The following is an 18715-nucleotide window of genomic DNA, read 5'->3' as shown; positions in this document are numbered from 1 at the left end:
TATTTGGTGAGAAGCTCCTGGAAAATAATAATGTTAATTTATCAAGTGTGTTATTTAAATGATGGTTGCACCCGCTCTGACTTAATGTGGCGTGAGGCTCAATACTGTGTTCTAATTTCTCCAGTCAACAGCTGGCAGCCCCCGAGGAAGCTGCTCTTGTTATCTTGCCGCTGATACGACCGTGTTGTTGGATTTCCTCCAAACAAAACAAAACCATCCCTGTTTCCTGCATGGACTGAGCTACAGCAGTGTTGCTCTGTTGTATGAGCTGGATCACGACACATAGCTTCTTTTGGTTTGCATCTCCTTGCAGATTACAGAGAGGATGTGTTTCAGTGAATGTGTGCATGGTTTCACAGGGCCAACATTACCTCCGTTAGTTCCCAGGTGATACTGATGGTCCAACAGAGGCCGTAGCTACGCATGAGCAGAGCCTTCATGGCCCAGCCTGCAAAGTGGCCGAATGCAAAGATGTCGCAGTGGCTCAGGATGCGCTCCCATGTTATCACGGTACAATTTACAGCATACTCCTATAGAACAGAGCAAACACATCTTTAAATCACTATGGCCACCAAAACAAATAAAGGAATCTAATTTTTGAACTAATTTCCTAAAACCTGATGACCTTTCAATTACAGTTACAGTGTATTAACAGTTGGGGTGGGTCAATATTTGCTCAGATGAATGAGGGAAAACTCTGGCATAAGTTACCTTGCTGAAGAAGAAGGAGTTTACAGTGTGATAATGGTGGGGAAGCTACATTAAGAGATGCTCCATTCACGTTCAAGACATAGACTTTATGCACTTTGCACTTTCTCTATGCTGTGAATAAATAGAGACCTTCTGCACTTTTTTATGTTTTGTTTTCTTCAGATAGACAGATATCATGATTTATCGTTATATGATTGTCTTGCAATATATTGCTTATCACAGATCATTATATGCGCTGTGATTCCCACTCAGGGCCCGCCCAAGGCATAAGCGAGCTAAGCCGGGGCTTAGGGCCTCGTGACCACTAGAGGGTCCCCAAGAGCAAAAAAAAAGAAAAAGTTTTGATTGCTGTAGTTTATTTAGAATTTTTAGAATTTGCTGTAGTTTATTTAGAATTTTTACCAAAGCTTTTTCACAGTTTTTACATAGTTGTCAGATGTGATTATTCAACTTTGTATTTTATTTATAAACCATTTTTATTACATTGTTCTAGGTGCCTCTGTTGATTTACATTATTATTATTTAAGTATTTGTTTGATATTTATTTGTTTATTTTAATGCTGTGTTTTTTACATATAAAAGTCAAATCTTTGTATTACAGGAGTGTATTTTGAACCCCCACCCCAAAGATTCTTCACATTTTTAGATTTTCAGACCTTGATATGTTAATATTCTATTTATAAACCGTTTGGTTTAATGTATTGATTCTCTGTGTCGCCAGTAGGGGGAGTTGCTGATTTTGCCAAATATCAATTGAAAGATTTTTCTGTAATTTTGCAAATCTGGTGTCTGCTTCCATGCAACAAATAGTTCTCACATTTAGTTTTACAAGTTTAAGTAGAATAAGTAGTATAGTAGGTGTGTGATTGATCAATAATCATTATTTTTGGCAGTAACAGAGGGCCCCAAAATCAAATTTTGCTTAGGGCCCCATGGAGTCTTGGGCCGGCCCTGTACCCACCCCCCTAATTAACAGCCTGTATTCTTGTGTAATAAATGGATTTAGTCTTCACATGTGGAATAAGCAGTTTAAATATTTGAAAAAAATTCAAAAGCGGATTCATTTTTAAGTTTAAGAAACAAACGTGACCATGATGTCTGCTTCCCGTGTAGCGTAGCGCAGATCTGGGTCCAGCCAGTACATGAGAGTCTTCACTTGGTCCCAGTTGAGGAAGATAATGAAAACCAGGAAGAGGAAGTAGAGTACACTGAGACCTGAACATGACGGGATAAAGAAAGAAAGAAAGAAAGAAAGAAAGAAAGAAAGAAAGAAAGAAAGAAAGAAAGAAAGAAAGAAATATGAAAACGGGGTCTTCTTAGAAATATTGGAATAAGAACCATAGTTCACTACTTACCAAACACCATTCGCCATATTGCAGGATGTGGCCTGGTAAAAGGGCCTGATAAGGAAAGCAACATCATAAGAATAACTAAGATGTATTCAGTCCATGTACTTGCTGTTTTCATTGTTATTCCTTAACACGTGAACATGCACATGCTGGAGTGACATATTTACTACTAATCCATGTGTCAGTGGTTAAACAATATATTTATTGGAGAAACAGTGGTTCTTAATGAGACCTCCTGCATCTGTTACGACTTGCTCGAGCTTTCACTTGTCACTTAGTCGTAATAAATGCAGGTCTTATACAGCTTCATAGTTCATAAATGGTCCAAAATGACTGTATCGGACTAATATCGGTATCGGTTGATATATCGGTATCAGACACACAAAAACAGGTGGTATCTTCCCATCCCTAGACTAAACTAGTCACAACTAATGGTGGAGCCACAGTGAGTTTATAGTCTCAGATGGACTGTATCTTACCATTGGGAAAGGCCAGGACACTGATGACCAAGAAGAAGGAGATTCCCACTAAAAGACCAACTCTGAGGTTGTTGTCTGAGTGCTCATCATTCCTGTCAATGAAAGCCATATTACATGTTAATAAAGGCAACTGTGTGTTACACTGAACCCTGTGTTACACTGGGCAGGTGTTGAGTTTTCCACACTAATACTAAACAGGTAACAAACTTGGCAGTAAATAAGAACAATATTCACATTGTTGTTTACCTGGTTAAAGCAAAGTACATCAAGCTGAGCAGAGTCACTGTCAGCAGAGTGATAGTGTGCGGCTTATAGAATAAATCAATGCATATATCCTCCACTTGTTGCTCGTTTATCATTCGGAAGTGTAAATTATAGTTGGTATCTTCCTTCCGCCGTGTTCGTGTCGTAGCGACAGAGGCCATGTCGCTGTGTCGTTTATTTTAATAGCTGTTACTGAAATAGCTCAACGTTTTAAATGTTGTGAAGAGAGTCAAAAATTATGACATCAATACGAAAGAATATTGAAGATGGACTGAACCACAGAGCTGGTGTGTGGGTGTGTGTGATAGCAGTGAATTACGCGCCCTATGCCTTTTCACCGAAACGAAGATTGCAAAGTTTGGAAATATATTTAAAATCTTTTAAATATACATTATTTCTTGTTATAATAAGATGATTTCCAATGTTTCACATGCTATGCTTATATTTCGGGTGTTCGTCGAACCTCCCCTCTCACAGTACAGTGGTACATCCCACTGAGGTGTCACTTCCGCAGAGTTTTTCCTCTGCTGCTCAACCTGCTCAACACGTGAAAACAGTTGACATTGTGCAACATCTCCGTCAGTGATGGGAACTGGTTAAGGGGCACCACATTCCAGTTTGCAAATTGTGAGTGAAAAGGAATTGTAAAAGAACTTAACCAATAAGCTATCAGTGTTGTGTCTGTTCCAGTGTATGTTTTGTAAGGTTTACAGAGCGGGTTGTCATGCTAGCTTGCTAACATCTAGTAGTAAATCTGACCATTGTTGCCTGTCCTTGAAAAGCAACCATATATTTTACTGGTTTACAAAACAAATGAGAATCGAACTCAAAGACTGCTAAACTATCCAGCATATTTGAATATGACAGAATACTACAGTTCTACACTAGCGTATGTATTGTTTGTATGTGCTATAGCATGCAAAGTCGCATTACGTATATTTTGTCTAACAAAATAACACACAATACAGTACTATGAAGTTGTCATTAAACCACTCGTATTTACCCTGCACCACCTGCTGCAGCTCATATTCACAATTCACAATACAAATCTTACACATTTCATTTGTAAACAATGTTGTCCAACTCTTAAAACGTCTTTGTTGCAGTGTTAACTATACATAATATGTTTTGTTTTAGTCTCCCCTTAATATTTATTATGTCCTTATGCATATGTACATCTTTTTCTCTGCAGGGTCACCATGAGTTCATCCTGTGCCCTGCTGTGTCTGAGATGCAGGAGTCATCTTAGCTCCAAGACAGTGGCTGCTTCTTTGCTGTATTCCACTCAAGTTCGCCACTGCACGACGATTACAAATGCAGCCCATAAAATCCAGAATGGATTGTTATTTTTTAGAGGGACTCACAGAACAACGCAGAGGTGGAGGCAGCACATGTTCTGTTTCAGTGACTTTGCCAAACATTTGGCAACAGAGGCCAAGGAAGTCAAGTTGACAGAGGAGTTATCAATAACTGATGTTGTTGCATATGAGAGCCCGATCCTGCCTATCAGAGATGCTGTGTCTGTGAATGAAAGCCAGGTGCCATTAGGTACATAGTGGTTTGTTGTTGATTACCGTACAATATTTATTTACATATTTACAGAGAGCCTTATTTTATTGTAGTATGCTAAAAACTGATACTTCTTGGAGCACAGGAGCAGCTGTGTCAATGCAAGTTTTTCTTGTGTGTGTTGAATTTATTCTGTTTTGATTTCCTTCATTCACCAGATTTGGATAGTACAGATGAGCTTTCTGCGTTGGAGGAAATCAATGACGAAGAGGCTATCAGTATAACCCTTCCTGCAGCCATGCCCCCAGCCTCCACATCTCTTAGAGACTACGTTGACAAGTCTGAAACACTAAGCAACCTGGTTCAACTAGGTAATGAAATTGTAAATAATACAATTTTGATTGTGTTTATTTGAGCAGTTTGGGAGCCTATTTAGAACAGCAGCGGTCATTCCATTATCGGTTCATTTGCATTTTTCTGATTATTCACCATGATCTTCATGCAATTTCAGGTGTGAATCTTTGGAAACTTGAACAAAGGCCCAATGTTGGATCCATGCTGCTGAAGCTCGACTTCAAGACAGATGTGACCCCGAGGCTGCTGTTTCTCAAAGACATTGGGGTGGAGGACTCTCGCCTAGGTTTTATCATCACATGCAACCCCTACATTCTTACTGAGAGTTTGGAAAGCCTACAAAACAGGTGACATGTTGAATCACAGACAATATTTACATATTTTTGTTGTGGACATTGTTTGGTCTTGTTACAACACTGTGTTCATAACGGCCTGTTTTTGTTTGTAAAGAGTGAGCTATCTCAAGTCAAAGAAGTTCAATTCTGAGACCATTGCGTCCATGGTATCCAGAGCTCCACATCTACTGAACTTCAGTGTGAAGAGGCTGGACAACAGACTGGGATTTTATCAGGAGCAAATCCAACTCAGTGCTTCTAACGTAAATGTCTTTCTACAAGTCTAACCGCAGTGTGTTGTATTAGTCATTGTGTTGATAGAAAGTAGAGCAGCAAATCTGAGCCTCTTTGGTTTCTCTTTCTAGACCCGGAACATTGTAGCCCGTCTACCCAGACTCCTGTGCAACAGTTTGGAACCTGTTAAAGAAAATCTGAAGGTGCTGAAATGACAAAAACATCATTATTATTATTATTATACATTTTTAATTGACTCACTGTTTTTTGATTTTTATTTATTTATTTATGTTTGTCTGTCTATTGTGATTCACCAAGGTATGCAAAATTGAATTTGGCTTCAAGGAAAATGAAATCCAGCACATAGTAATTGCTGTGCCAAAAGTGCTGACTGCCAATAAAAGAAAGCTCACACAAATATTTGACCTTCTCCACAACACCATGAAGGTGCCACACCATCTGATCACCAAATTCCCACAGGTATGTTAAACTTCTGGTTTATCCATCCGTTCATTCATTCATTCATTCATTCATTCATTCAGAATTATGCCTTAATCGTTTTTCCTCTCCTAGGTCTTCAATACCAAGTATTTGCGTATCAGAGAACGCCACCTGTTCCTCGAGTACCTTGGAAAAGCTCAGTATGACCCAGCACTCCCCAGCTACATCCCTCTGGACCGTCTTGTCTTCTTGCCAGATGAGACTTTTTGCACTGACTATGCTTCAGCCTCACTGGAAGATTTTTATTTGTTTCAAAAGACAATTTGATTCCTCATGAGAAGACATAAAAATGGACCAGCACACAGAAAAAAAACACCGTATTAGATACATGCAAATATAAATGTAATAAAGAACAAAACTGAAATACGGATATCTGTGACGTTTTTTTTGACATGTGAAGCCCAACTTTTCTCTAGAATGACTGACATCACAGTGATATTTGTAATGGTAATTCTAGATAGTCAAACTTGTCGATATTGTTGTACTTGTCATATGTGCTTGATGGATATATTAGTTGGCTTTGTCATGTCCATACTCTGTATAATTTATATAATTAACAAAAACTTATTTAAATGATGAAGGAAACGTAACGTGAAACTGCACGACCTCGTACGCCTTACCCATGATGCACAGCGGTTGTCCTTAATATCAAAGATGGCGTCGAGGGCACCAGGTAAAAATAATATCCGTTTACTGACATTTCTAGCTAAAAATTTAACATTTTATGCGCGTGTTAAAGCGATGCGGTGTTGAACGCGTTGTACTGCATCAAATACTATGTTTGTGTTCATTAAGTCTGGCTGAATTCCCATTTAGACACGGGGGCCGAGAGCTAATGCTCATTGTTGTGAAATAAACATTATACAGCATGACACCAGCTGCCTTTAAAGTTAACTAAATATATGTCGCGTTCGGCTTTTGTGGGGCTAAGGTCGTTGGTTATAACAACTATACGTCGTTTTCTGCTATCATTAGCTTCTCGTCATGAGATGAAGTTGTCGTAGTGAAAGAAACATTTACTCGATGTCAGATGGACATTTTATTTACCGTTTACAGTGCAGTAATCTGTGTGTGGTCAGATAACATGAGCTGAGAGTAATTGTTGTGCTATTATAAAAAAAACGTGTTTAAATGATAAAGGAAGTGTAACGTGAAATTGCGCAATGACCTCGTACATACGTCATACCCATGATGCACAGCGGTCGTCCTTAATATCAAAGATGGCGTCGAGGGCACCAGGTAAAATAATATCGCCCTTCACTGATATTTCCAGCTAAAAGGGAAACATTTAATGCACGTGTTACAGCGATGCGGTGTGAAACGCTTTGTACTGCTTCAAATACTATGCTTGTGTTCGTTTAATTCGGGTGAATTCCCTTTTGGAAGTGTGTAACTTCTCTGTGTCCTCTAGTGTCCCCGTACTCTGCTAAGCAAAGGGTGTCTGTCAGCTAATGTTAGCCTGGGATCGAGAGCTTTTCGTTGTGAAATAAACATTATTTCTTTTTAAACACAGCATGACACCAGCTGCTTTAAAAGTCAACTAAACATGTGTCGCGTTCAGCTTTTGTTTGGGATAAGGTCGTGTTATAACAACTATACTTCGTTGTCTGCTATCGTTAGCTCCTCGCTATTAGATGAAGGTGTCTTTACTACGCAGTTAAAGATGCATTTATTCGAGCTCAGATGGACACGTTATTTTACACGTTTAGTTTACCGTGCAGTAATCGGTGTGCTGGTCAGATAACATGAGCTGAGAATCGTTGTTTTTTGTGCTATGCTGTAACCTTAGTCGCACTCTGCAGGTAGAGAGCTGCAACGACCTATCACATTCAGCGTCGGTTGTTTTTTATCGAACCAATATTCGATATGTCGTCCTTAAAATGATTTAAATGATGTGTCTGATGTTTTTGTCCATACATTTACTGAATCATTCTGTTAAGCTGTGTCATAGAGTTTCAAAGAAACGATAACACAATCATTTAAGAGGCTGAAATCAGGGAGATTGTATTTTTTTTTTCTAACCTTAATTTAAAATAACTACTAACAGTTTTACACTTGTGTATTTATCTTTAACATTTCCAACAATTATTTAAACTTCAAGCACACAGTGCATTTTATTTGGTGAGCCGTTATGGTGCTGTCCTCCACAAACACGAGTGTGGCAATAAGTCAATTAATATAATTCAACATTAATGAATAGAAATTGTTCTTCTCTTTGTTTAGGGGTCTTCACGGCGAATCATCTGCCTGAAAGATATTGTTCTTGTTTAACAATGAAAAATAAAAACCCCAGACACGAGGAACTAACATGAGACCTCTGAGAATGGGTTAACGTTAAGTAAATGCACCATAAGAAATTAGAAATTCAGAAATTATCATGATGGAGCAAAATAATGATTTGGATAGATAGACTACACAGAGTCCCGGCAACAGTTTTGGGATTTTGTTATGTATCCAACCAGCATAAACAAGGGTTCAAAACTTAACCCACGAGTCTATAAATCTGAGGGTCCTTGAATCCAAAGAGGTTTCATGAGAAATGAACTTTTTGCTGCAGAAATGGAGTACTCATACACAGTAATCATTGATCTTCTCTGTTTGTCTCTCTTTATGTTCATAGTGGCGACAGGCCGGCTCGTGTCTGGATTCAGCAAATGGTACTACAACCTGTGTGGCTTCAACAAGCTTGGTAAGGACAAAGAACAATGTGTTGGGCAAAAATACTCCATCCATCCAATGAAATCCAAAAATCTAATTTAAGAAGTCCCTGCTTTTGACGACTTCTAATGTCAACGTTTTAGTCCTGGACAAACGTGTTACTTTCGCCTTGTATCCTCATCATTGCATGTTTTTCTGCGTCAGGTTTGATGCGTGATGACACATTGTTGGAGGATTCAGATGTGACAGAGGCCCTGAGGAGGCTTCCAGAGAATATTTATAATGACAGGATGTTCAGAATCAAGAGAGCGTTGGATCTGTCCATGAAGCAACAGGTTCTCCCGAAAACCCAGTGGACAAAATATGAAGAGGTAATTCATTTGAAATAATTTACCACAGTAAACGTTTATACTGATGTATTTAAAAAGATTGAGTATTTAATTTATATTGTCCCAATCTCCAAACTGACCCAAATAATTTTCCACGTAGGAAGCCTACTACCTGACGCCGTATCTGAATGAAGTGATTCACGAGCGGAAAGAAAAAGAAGAGTGGATGAAGAAATAGATGGTTCCTCCTCCAATTCCTCAGTCAGTGCATGGTTGTCCCCTGGTGTATTTAAAATGAAATGTGACCTATATAAGACAGTACTCATTAAAGAAAGATTAATTTTCAAGGAATTTTAAGTGTCACTTTTTAAATGTGGTTGTTAAAAGATTTAATTTATCGACATAACAAAATAACACAATCATGTGTGTAATTTTATTAAAAAGAAAGAAGATCTGTAGTTGCAAATTTGTCATGTAAAGCTTAACAAATCCAGTCATACAATATTTAATTCAGAATATAGACATAAGAACATATCCAATAGATACAGGTTATAAAATATTTATATTCCATATTTATCTATATTTATGAAACTTCCATAGTCGCCACAGTAGTTTCACCTTTGACAGATGTGGAAAAATGTGTTGAACCGTGCACATGCCCACCGGCCACGTGTTACCACGCCCGCTCAGGACCGGTACATGCGGCTCCAGCACCTCCGTGATTGGTTCCGCCCTGACAGCAGCCCAGCAGAAATTAATCCTAATGCTCACAAATTAAAGCCACTTTATTGATATAGTTGTACTGTTATTTTTGGATAGTTAATTTGTCACATAACAACTACAAGTTTTTGCGTTTATATGTTTGTTGAGTGTACATAGTTGAATCAAATATCAAACGTGAAGTCTGTTTCAAGTGATTTCAGTGAGTTTGTGAAAGGATACCAACACATTTTTCCACAACTGAATCTGCACTGCACACCTGTCTGGCTAAAAACTGTATGAAGTACAGACAAGAATATCTGTTGATAAATGCAAGTAATGAAAAGCACAGCATGGTGTCTATTGGATCTATTGTCAAACATTCAGTTTACCAAGTTAATTCACTCGTGACCGATGTACTGGCGTTATGACTGCATAAATATCTGTCAGTCCATTCACTCAATCATATTGGATGTAATCCTTTTTAATTATCTTTCTGAGCCTGTGATCTCCTGTTGTCCACTTCACTTATGGTGTCTATAAAGTTTCCAAAGATACTGTTAAAGGACTTGACTATGAGTACTCCCAGCTCATTGCTGGTTTCATTTATGTCTGGATCAAAAGCCCCTGTGAGTGGGGTACAGACCTTTATGTCCCCCCTACCACCTCTTTCCAGGATGCCCATCAACTCTCCCCTGACTTCCTGAAACAACTCCTTGTTGTAATGCAGCAAGACTGACTCATCCAGAGGATACGTAACATCCTCCGGGTAACACTCACGAGGAGCCGGCACCTCTATGTACCTCAACTTAGGAAAAGCTGCAGACAACATGGAGCATAGTCTTCGCAGCGCTGCAGCAGTCAGAGGGTTTCCCAGCAGTTTGAGCTCCTCCAGCTCCTGACAGCAAGACAAGGCGTCGGTGAGGGCGTCCAGGTGCTCGTCCTCAATGTTGCATTCTTCGATCGTCAGGCTGGCCAATGAGCCCGAGCAACGTCTGAGCAGTTTGTGAAAATAAGTGGAGAAAGAGCTGAAGATGTCATGTCCACTGATGTCCAAGCGGACCAAGAACTCGCTGTGTAGGCTGTTGGCCAAATAGGTCATATCCAAGCGGTTAAGGCAGCAGTTGGCCAACTCCAAGTGCTGCAGGGGAGTATTGAGGTGGCTATGAAAGAACAAATAATGTAATTAGTTTTGGTTGTAAATAATGTTTGGCTACAATCATTTATATTAAGTAAATAGCAGGCAAATATACTGTATTATAGTTTGTTTTAGTCAGGCAGGATACTCTACTGATATTAGTTTCTCGATGGTTCATGCCTGTGTCGATCTATAGAATTCAGGGTAGCTGATGTCTGATATATGATGCCAATTTTCTTTTTTCCCTTCCATCTGATAAAACATAAGTCAAATAAAAAAAACCGACACCCTACAGTACCCTTACATATTCAAAATGACTAAATATTAGATCATCAAAGACAGCAAACTTTTGGATGAAAATTAAGTTTTGTTTTTGGGACCTATTGTGCTATTATTTAGATTTTATACTCTTCTTTCCATTTAATCAAGTATAACCTTTAGCTGTAGCCAGGTCAACCCGTCTGTCCTCACACTGGCATCACTTCAGTTATTTTAACAGCAAAACACCTCCCATTCTTATACAAGATCCTTTAAATCTGGGCTGTGCTCTGATGCTGGTTAAAAGTTATTATGAGCAACATTAAAGCTTTTGATACCAAGATTAACACCAGAGCCATCTGTCATCTCTCACTCACGTAAAAATAAACAGACAAACAAGGACGTTTCCTTGGTTTATCTCTACACCTGTCCATTTCCTCACCTCAGCAGTCTGCGCAGGTGTCCAGTGAGTGTGGAGAAGCCCACGTAGAGCTCTGTCAGGCTGCTCAGCTGTGCCAGCAGTTTGCCGATGGAGCCCAAGACATCATCATCGGTAACCAACCTCCTGACATCCAGCGACCCAGCTGGCAGGGTCAGAGACTGCAGTTTAGTGAAATCCACCCTGGAGAGCAGCACCTCCAGGTGAACGGCCTCCAGGTGAACATTGTGGACCACCTCCAGCTTTTCGATGGACTCAGGTTCTGCTAGGCGTAGAACATAGAAGAGCTGCTTGAGAGTGAGGGAATCGGCTCTGAAACTAACAAAATGCAGCTTCAGTGGACAGTAGCGACGGAGGAGGAAGGCCTGCACCACAAGGTCATAGTTGCGACCTGTGACGAACCCATTCAGGCGAACATCAACCGATATTTCAAAGGCAGATTGAGGGACGTCACTGTCTTGTATGGCCACCATGGTCTCATAACACATCTTGGACAGGAGATGTGTTCTTGCCCATCGACCCAAGGTGGACCGGCATGGACAGTCGTGGTGCTCGATGTCTTTCAGGGCAGTGAGGTCCACCACATGAAGGCGCTTGGCATACGTTGTTGCTGGTGACAAGATATAATCCTGGTGAAAACAGGAGAAAATAGTGGTAAAATCCTTTGAGGATCAACGTATCACAATTTAAATTTACCCTATGTCAGAAAATATAGTACATGTTTGTTTGATCCAGCTGATAAAGAACAGCTGGATCAAACATAGTGGAATAAGAAATGCATGTGAGTTTGATGTAAACATGATCAAATGTACTCATGTCTGGCTCAAGAATTACCTTTAAGGCGTTCAGAAGTGCCTCTAGACAAAGTCGGCAGGTGCGTGAGGTGAGGTCCATCTGACAGTCCACGGTCTTTCCCAGGAGCCTCTGTAGGTTGAGCTCAGGGAGAGGCCATGTTTGGACCAGAGCATGCAGCAGATCAGCCTGCTCGTGGAGGCAGCAGGCCTTAAAGATGAGTGGGTAGAGATTGAAAGACAAACAGTTGAGGTTCTCCAGAGCAGCTGGACCGCCCTGGACGAAACCCTCTGCTGCGAGGAATCGCAGGGACTTCATGTTTCCAGGTTCTTCTCCTCACTTGTTGTCCAAATGGATCAAAGACTCTCGTTGGGGAGCTGCTGTCACACAGCTCTGTCTTTGTTGATGTCCTTTGTTGCTGGCTGTGTGTGTGTGGTTGTCGAGAATTCGTCTGGGACATGGATTACTGTGCTGAGGCAGGAGCAGAGCACGAGGGTCCCGTGGTAGGTAAATGTGTTGGGTTTATTTTTAGAAACAGCTGTCTCATCTCCTCTGGTGGGGGGCACGGTGTCTATTTGCAACTCTGGCCATAGAGATAAACAGGAAGAGCTGCTGGAGGCTGGTCACTATTCAAAACACGTCTTTGTGAGACAACACACACACCAACTGGAATGAGCAAATGAACAATGAAAGCAGAAGTTGGTCACTCATAAAGTAAAATAGCTTTGGTGGTGATCTAAGTACAGATCGCAATTTATTTGGAAAAACGTGAGATGTATGTATTAACTGCTGGAAACTGAGAGTCCTCGACAGTCGTTGCATGAGCTAACAAGTTAACAAATGTGTTCCACTGAATTGGCAGTAGGACGTAGTGTATGCGATTTGCTTTTAAGGACATGTGAAATGCATTTATGAAGGGGGGTGGTGGTGGTGATGATGGTGGTGGTGGTGCTCATGGTGATGATGGTGCTCATGTCGCTGGGCCAAAGAGGCCGCACAGGACACAGGGTTTTTATTTAATATGTTCTTATCCTCCCAGAGTTGGTTGTGGGAGCCAGGATGCCTGAGGGGTGTGTGAGCATCTCGTAGCCTGCAGCGGTTCCTCTTGCTGTGGGTATGGTGGGGGACGCTGTGCGCTGGAGGGTGACAGTGGGTAGGATGGCACCATGCAGCATGATGTTGGCTGTGCCACCTGCAGGGCTTCCCCTCTCCTTTGCTCCCGTCCTTCCCCATTGAACTGGGCTTATTTTTCAAGGGGTGAAGGACAGGGGGATTTACAGGAGACTCAGAGGAGGTGCAGTGCTCCTTTCCCACCATTGTGTGGTGCTGAATCGCAGAGTAAATGTGGTCTTGTGGTGTCTCTGGAAAAATAGAGGAAGACCATGAATGGCATTCTTTCATTATACATTTCGAGCACTAGTCGGCTCGACACGACTCATTTTCTAGATTCTGATAGCTTCACCGCCATCAGAATATGTCACCTCACTGTACCTGAATGATGATGATTTAAACATTTGTATTTGGGATCATCACAGAAGTCACAGATTTTGATGGCTGCCATAAGTGTTTCCCCGTGAAATATTATCTCGTCATAAAGAAAGTTGTTTATAAATGGCTTTTTTGGCAAGTGAAAAACTGCACTGAATAGATAATCTGTCAAATACAGCCCTCATCAGTGACATTATGTCATTTGCAGCAGAATCAACATTGCAGGGGCTTTAGTCAATTTTCTGCAAGTGAAAACTGCATTTCACTGGTTGAATTGGTACAAAAGATTGAGTGAGCGATGAATAAAATCAGTGGAGGGGAACTTGCTTCTCTGTATTTAACCCATCCTCTACCAGAAACCTTCCTAGAATTAGGAAGCATGCGCAATGGGGATTGGTCCTTTTTTGACCTGGTGGGGACTCAAACCAGCCAAATTCCCCACGGAGTGCCAAAGTAAATTCCCTGACCGGGAATCGAACCCAGGCCGCGGCGGTGAGAGCGCCGAATCCTAACCACTAGACCACCAGGGAAATCTGTGTCAGTTTGAGGTACATATGATATTTTGGATATAGTGAAATACTCAACATTATTGCGTACTTTGGCTCTTTGCTGGTATAGCTGCTAATAACTATTTTATTTTGATTAAAAAGTCATTTTGAGCCATCTCTGCCATAAGACGCGGGCTCTCAACTATAACAACAAATTCTCAGTTTCCATACCTGTGTTGTCAAATTTCGAGGTGTAGTTCTCAATGCCAGCCAGATCCAGGTAGTGGTTTCTGCGCTCTATGTTTTCATCGACACAGTAGAGTGTCCTCGCCGGGCATCCTGTCTCCTGAGAGCCGATGTGCTTCTGTTCTGTGACGGCTGTCAAACAGGAGAGCGACAAAAGCATCAGATCATCACTTTTTTTTTCCCTACAACGCTCTTGGTTTGTTTGTCATTTTACCTGTTTGTGAAATCTTGTTCGGGCAAGTTGAGGGAGTTACAGCTAACTTGATCTTCAGGGGCGTGCGATCAAAACAAGGCTGCTTCACTGATGCCTCTATAGCCTCATACATGGAACGCATCATACTGGACATGTCCTGCCCAACACACACACACACACACACATGCTGCATATTCACACTGTGAACAGACACCCTACGAACAGTATGAATCTTTAACACAACGAATGAGAACCTTCTTTGTGGCCTTGGTGCTGTTGTCAACATTGTAGAGTGTGAAAGTCCACTCCTGCTGAGAGTCCTCCTCCAACACCATGTCTGCCTGTGTGTCCTGTACACACACATTCTACTGTCAGAAAACACAAGCTCATCACGTCGTTTGACCCACAATCCATTGGTCAGAGGCACAAAGACAAAAACTCTCACATCCACGTTGCTTTTCTTCTTCTTTGTCTCTTTATTGACCTGGAGGTGGACGCTTTTGTCCCTGTCCGGTGTCTTCTTTGGCGTCAAAACCACTAAACGACACAATGACATTATTCATCAAGCGCCACAGTTTAAAGGCAAATATGGATTGTTGTTTTTACATTATGTCCACGAAGACCACAATTAAGCGGATTCTTCAAATAGTTTCAGTATGATGCATAGAACTCGACTCACCCTGCAGGTTGCAGATATAGTCAGAACTGATTTCCCTCAATCCTGAACCTAATTTCTGAGAGGAAAGAGGAGACAGAGTGGAAATGTGTGCACACAAAAGAACATTAGAAATAAGAGAAGATAATTTTTAATGTTTGTAAATCTATCCTAGATTTATATATAAAAAAAAGGTTGATTACCCAATCCCCATCTAATTTTTTCCTCTAATGTTGCCTTTGTGGTGTCTGTTTTTGTCATTTGCATACTTTATAACGACAGCATACAATTCATGCTTTATTAATATGGAATCAATGCATGAATGGGTGATTGCAGGGTGAATCATAAATTACTGTTCTTTATTTCACAAAAAAAAAAGGATCAAGTTGTTTGGATTTTATGTGATTCGTCAAATCTCATTAAACGGTCACTGGTGAAAGAAAGATTATTAACTTCCTAAACATTTACCCTAATTTATTATTTGAGATGGAAAATTGTGTTTTAGGGCCATACTTCATTTATGTTTATGAAACCTACAGTTAAAGTCAAAACTCCCTGTCAAAGCTACACCACTGTGCATTATTATATACATGTTTTACATTTATTTACTGTTGTTCCTATTTGTACTGCTTCAGCTTTTTTCTTTACAAAAAAACCCTGCATGGGAAAAATTAACTTATATATAAATTCAAGGGCAAGACTTGGATCTAAGGATTGGAAACCGAGAGTAAACATCTGTGCGTTTTACAGTTTTTTACAGGCGGCAGTGTCATGGAGAGTCAAACAATAATGGCCTGGAAAATCTAATCACAGGAAACACAGTACAATTAAGAAGCACAGAAACTCCACCACAGTCCTTTTTTTTCCCCCAAGCTGTATCCTCTGCTTGTAACGTGTCATAAACACAACTAAGTCGAACAAAGATGTCAGTAATCATATTTCACTAAAAAATGACTGAATTTACTGCCTAGTCCAAGAGGAAACCCTGTGATCTTTGGAAACATTTGGAGCTGTGAATTACTTTACACACACACACACACACACACACACACACACACACACACACACACACACACACACACACACACACACACACACACACACACACACACACACACACACACACACACACACACACACACACACACACACACACACACACACTATGGTGGTACAGATTACATCAATACCTCAGCATCCAGGCTCTAAAATGTGAGCACTTCATTAACTCTAACAGCCTCTAACATCTGATGCCATTTACGCAATCAAACGCCCGCCCTTCACCACACTTCACAGCCCTCCCCTCCACTGACCCCATGCACACACCCTGACATTCTGTCTGTCTGTCTGTCTGCAGGAGGAAAGCAGAACCAGATGTGGAGAGTTTAGTTTTTTTTCCTTTTTTTTTCTCCCTCCCCACTGCAGTCCAGCATAAAGAGCTGGCTGTTTGGAGTGGGTGGCTGAGCTGCACTTCACAGACTTGGAACTGTCTTTATAGAGACGGCGCAGGAAGGGCGGAAGAATAAATACACGACTCCATCCAAACACCTTTCATGTCTTGGCTGTGATGTGGGCAAACATGAAGCTGTTGTAACAAACCAAACGGTCCCACTCATGTTTGTGTTATTGCTTGTTTTTCTTCAGAATGCTCACGTCCAACTATCAAGTTAAATCAATTTAACATCATTTCATTAGCACGTATGGATTGATTCAGATAAGAGATTGTGTCACAGGAGCAGAGGGGATTATAAATCAGACCTGTCAAAATCTCATCATAGTCAAATGTCTTACCTCTGTCACTTTGCTTTTGTGGCTGTGCTCCAGTTCCCTCTGACCAGTCAACACACTGGAAGCCAGACTCCCACCTGCACAACATGACGTGAGTACAAATGTTGAAACACATGTAACTAAGTAAGACGAGCATGGAGAGTCTGTGAACGCTTTACCTTCAGGGCTTTGTCTGCGCTTCAAGGCTGCACAAAATAAAAATAACAATTAATGTAAAGTATAATGTAGGCACTGAATGTGATTAATCAGAGTACTTCAATGTAAAGTTGAATGTGAAATCTCACCGAGCTTGGACTGCAACTTTCCCATCTTTTCTGTTTCATCAATGAAAAATCCACAACGTTCATCCACACCTAAGCCCGACACTGAACATCACAACTTCATTTGTGCACACAGGGAATTTCTCAGTGGCAACGTTTATCCAAGAGTGCACAGGCAGAGAGAGCAAGAGAGAGAGAGAGAGAGGCTTCCTCTCTGCACACTTCCTTTTTTGGTTCACTTCCTGTTGAACATTTATAGACTTACTATTAGGTTCTGAGCTCACACAGTGTGAGGAGCCGAACTGGAACACACCAAGGTTATTATGGTTAATGAAAACTAACAAAATAACAAACACTAAACTGATTAACTGAAATAAAAATAGAAACTAACTTTTTTTTTTTTTTTAAAGCAATGATAACTAACTAAAACTGAGTTGCTTGTTCATAAAACTAACTAAAATTGCAGCAAAAACGTGCTTAGTTCTGTAAATGTATTTAATTTTTAAAGGCGCCATATGTAAGAATGTGGTCAAAAACGGTCGCTACACTCAAATTCAAAATACCTGAGGTCTTTTAGGTTTCGTTTTCTCCGCCATTGTAGCTCAAACGTAACTGGCAACCCGTTGTTGCTCGGCAGCTGAGACTCTACTGACTGCAATAATTGGTTGACGCGGTAAGTGGCGCCACATGCCAAAACATGATTTCAAAACATAAACATGATTTGCAGTCCGCAAAATATTTGTAATTATTTTATATGAACATTATTCATGAGTCTCCATATTTTTTATGGCCAGTTGCTTTAGATTTATTACATAATGCACCTTTAAGTATTGTTGGTTTCATATGAAGTGTGTTTATGCTTTCTCTGCTGGCAATTTTGAAAGGTTCTATTTTCATTCATCGTCAAATATGTGTTTGATTCATCTAAGTGAACCAAACCTTTAGTCTTTTATAGGGTTTTTTAGATTTTGCTCATGTTTTTCCTCAGATTGAGTTCCTGAGACTTGGAACCCACATCATTGAAGATCACATCGAAGAAGGCATCCGTGGAACAGCCCTCCCAGACTTCAGGATATTACGGCACGCCAGGGTCATCAAGAGAGCCCACGATATCATCAGAGACAGCACACAGTCTCTTCACTCTTCTTCCATGTGAAGAGAGCAACTAAAAGTAAGAATTTCATTGTACTGATGAACCTTGTTTTTTTTTTGTTTACTGTTCACATGACATACAACACTATATATGATTTTATCAGCACATTTCTAGAAGTTTGAGTGATTTAGCATCAGCGTCCTTCTTTGTTGCTGTGGTGACATTATTTGATTGTCACCATCATTTAGCTATTTTCAGTTTAATCCACAAAAGGGGAAATGAACCCTTTATAATAAGTACATACTATTAGCATTAGTTAAGCGTTAATAAATATTGAATTCATCATTTATAACACATGAATACTCATTAGTATGTAGTTTACAAACACAGTTCTAAATGTTTTAGAGAGCAGTCCCTTGTAAGTCGATCAAAGAGCTGGTTTGTTGGAGGTGGAT

At 40.4% G+C, this 18715-nt stretch overlaps 5 protein-coding genes across 6 annotated transcripts in view; 2 read left to right on the top strand and 3 right to left on the bottom strand.

Moving 5' to 3' along the window:
- The window catches only part of ptdss1b (phosphatidylserine synthase 1b), a gene marked incomplete at its 5' end in the record, with an annotated part of 5733 nt that extends 2769 nt beyond the window's left edge, over nt 1-2964 (bottom strand). The window contains 5 exons of the mRNA XM_083899431.1: nt 372-530; nt 1802-1926; nt 2067-2111; nt 2540-2631; nt 2786-2964. Coding sequence (XP_083755557.1) covers nt 372-530; nt 1802-1926; nt 2067-2111; nt 2540-2631; nt 2786-2964 — 600 coding nt within the window. The remainder of the gene's footprint in view (nt 1-371; nt 531-1801; nt 1927-2066; nt 2112-2539; nt 2632-2785) is intronic.
- Nucleotides 2965-3338: 374 nt separating this feature from the next.
- On the top strand, nt 3339-6035 carry mterf3 (mitochondrial transcription termination factor 3). Its single transcript, XM_083900046.1, has 8 exons — nt 3339-3430; nt 3996-4351; nt 4531-4683; nt 4824-5013; nt 5117-5264; nt 5367-5438; nt 5554-5715; nt 5809-6035. Exons 2-8 carry the CDS (start codon nt 4003-4005, stop codon nt 6001-6003), a joined length of 1269 nt encoding a protein of 422 aa, XP_083756172.1. The 5' UTR covers nt 3339-3430; nt 3996-4002; the 3' UTR covers nt 6004-6035.
- Nucleotides 6036-6934: 899 nt separating this feature from the next.
- Nucleotides 6935-9070, top strand: uqcrb (ubiquinol-cytochrome c reductase binding protein). Its single transcript, XM_083899356.1, has 4 exons — nt 6935-6975; nt 8357-8425; nt 8599-8765; nt 8884-9070. Exons 1-4 carry the CDS (start codon nt 6957-6959, stop codon nt 8959-8961), a joined length of 333 nt encoding a protein of 110 aa, XP_083755482.1. The 5' UTR covers nt 6935-6956; the 3' UTR covers nt 8962-9070.
- A 147-nt stretch (nt 9071-9217) lies between these two features.
- On the bottom strand, nt 9218-12508 carry lrrc14b (leucine rich repeat containing 14B). Of its 2 annotated transcripts, XM_083899355.1 has the most exons (4): nt 12092-12508; nt 11660-11886; nt 11261-11575; nt 9218-10585 (listed from the first exon to the last, which is right to left on the bottom strand). In XM_083899355.1, exons 1-4 carry the CDS (start codon nt 12365-12367, stop codon nt 9907-9909), a joined length of 1497 nt encoding a protein of 498 aa, XP_083755481.1. In that variant the 5' UTR covers nt 12368-12508; the 3' UTR covers nt 9218-9906. The 2 variants fall into 2 exon arrangements, with proteins under 2 accessions (XP_083755481.1, XP_083755480.1); XM_083899354.1 differs by having other exon boundaries at nt 11261-11886.
- Nucleotides 12509-12958: 450 nt separating this feature from the next.
- Nucleotides 12959-17216, bottom strand: LOC310935560 (protein naked cuticle homolog 2-like; the record flags this gene model as incomplete). The annotated part of the gene is made up of 9 exons (XM_083899489.1): nt 12959-13410; nt 14257-14403; nt 14486-14621; nt 14719-14814; nt 14910-15001; nt 15144-15198; nt 16911-16984; nt 17066-17092; nt 17192-17216. The coding sequence occupies 9 exons, from the start codon at nt 17214-17216 to the stop codon at nt 12959-12961; spliced, it is 1104 nt and encodes a 367-aa protein (XP_083755615.1).
- Between the last annotated feature and the right edge of the window lie 1499 nt (nt 17217-18715).

Source organism: Microchirus variegatus, assembly GCF_963457635.1.
Source record: "Microchirus variegatus genome assembly, chromosome: 13".
NCBI classification, from domain to species: Eukaryota; Metazoa; Chordata; class Actinopteri; order Pleuronectiformes; family Soleidae; genus Microchirus; species Microchirus variegatus.
Note: the sequence above shows the minus strand (reverse complement) of the source record. Positions and strands in the feature narration are given on the sequence as shown.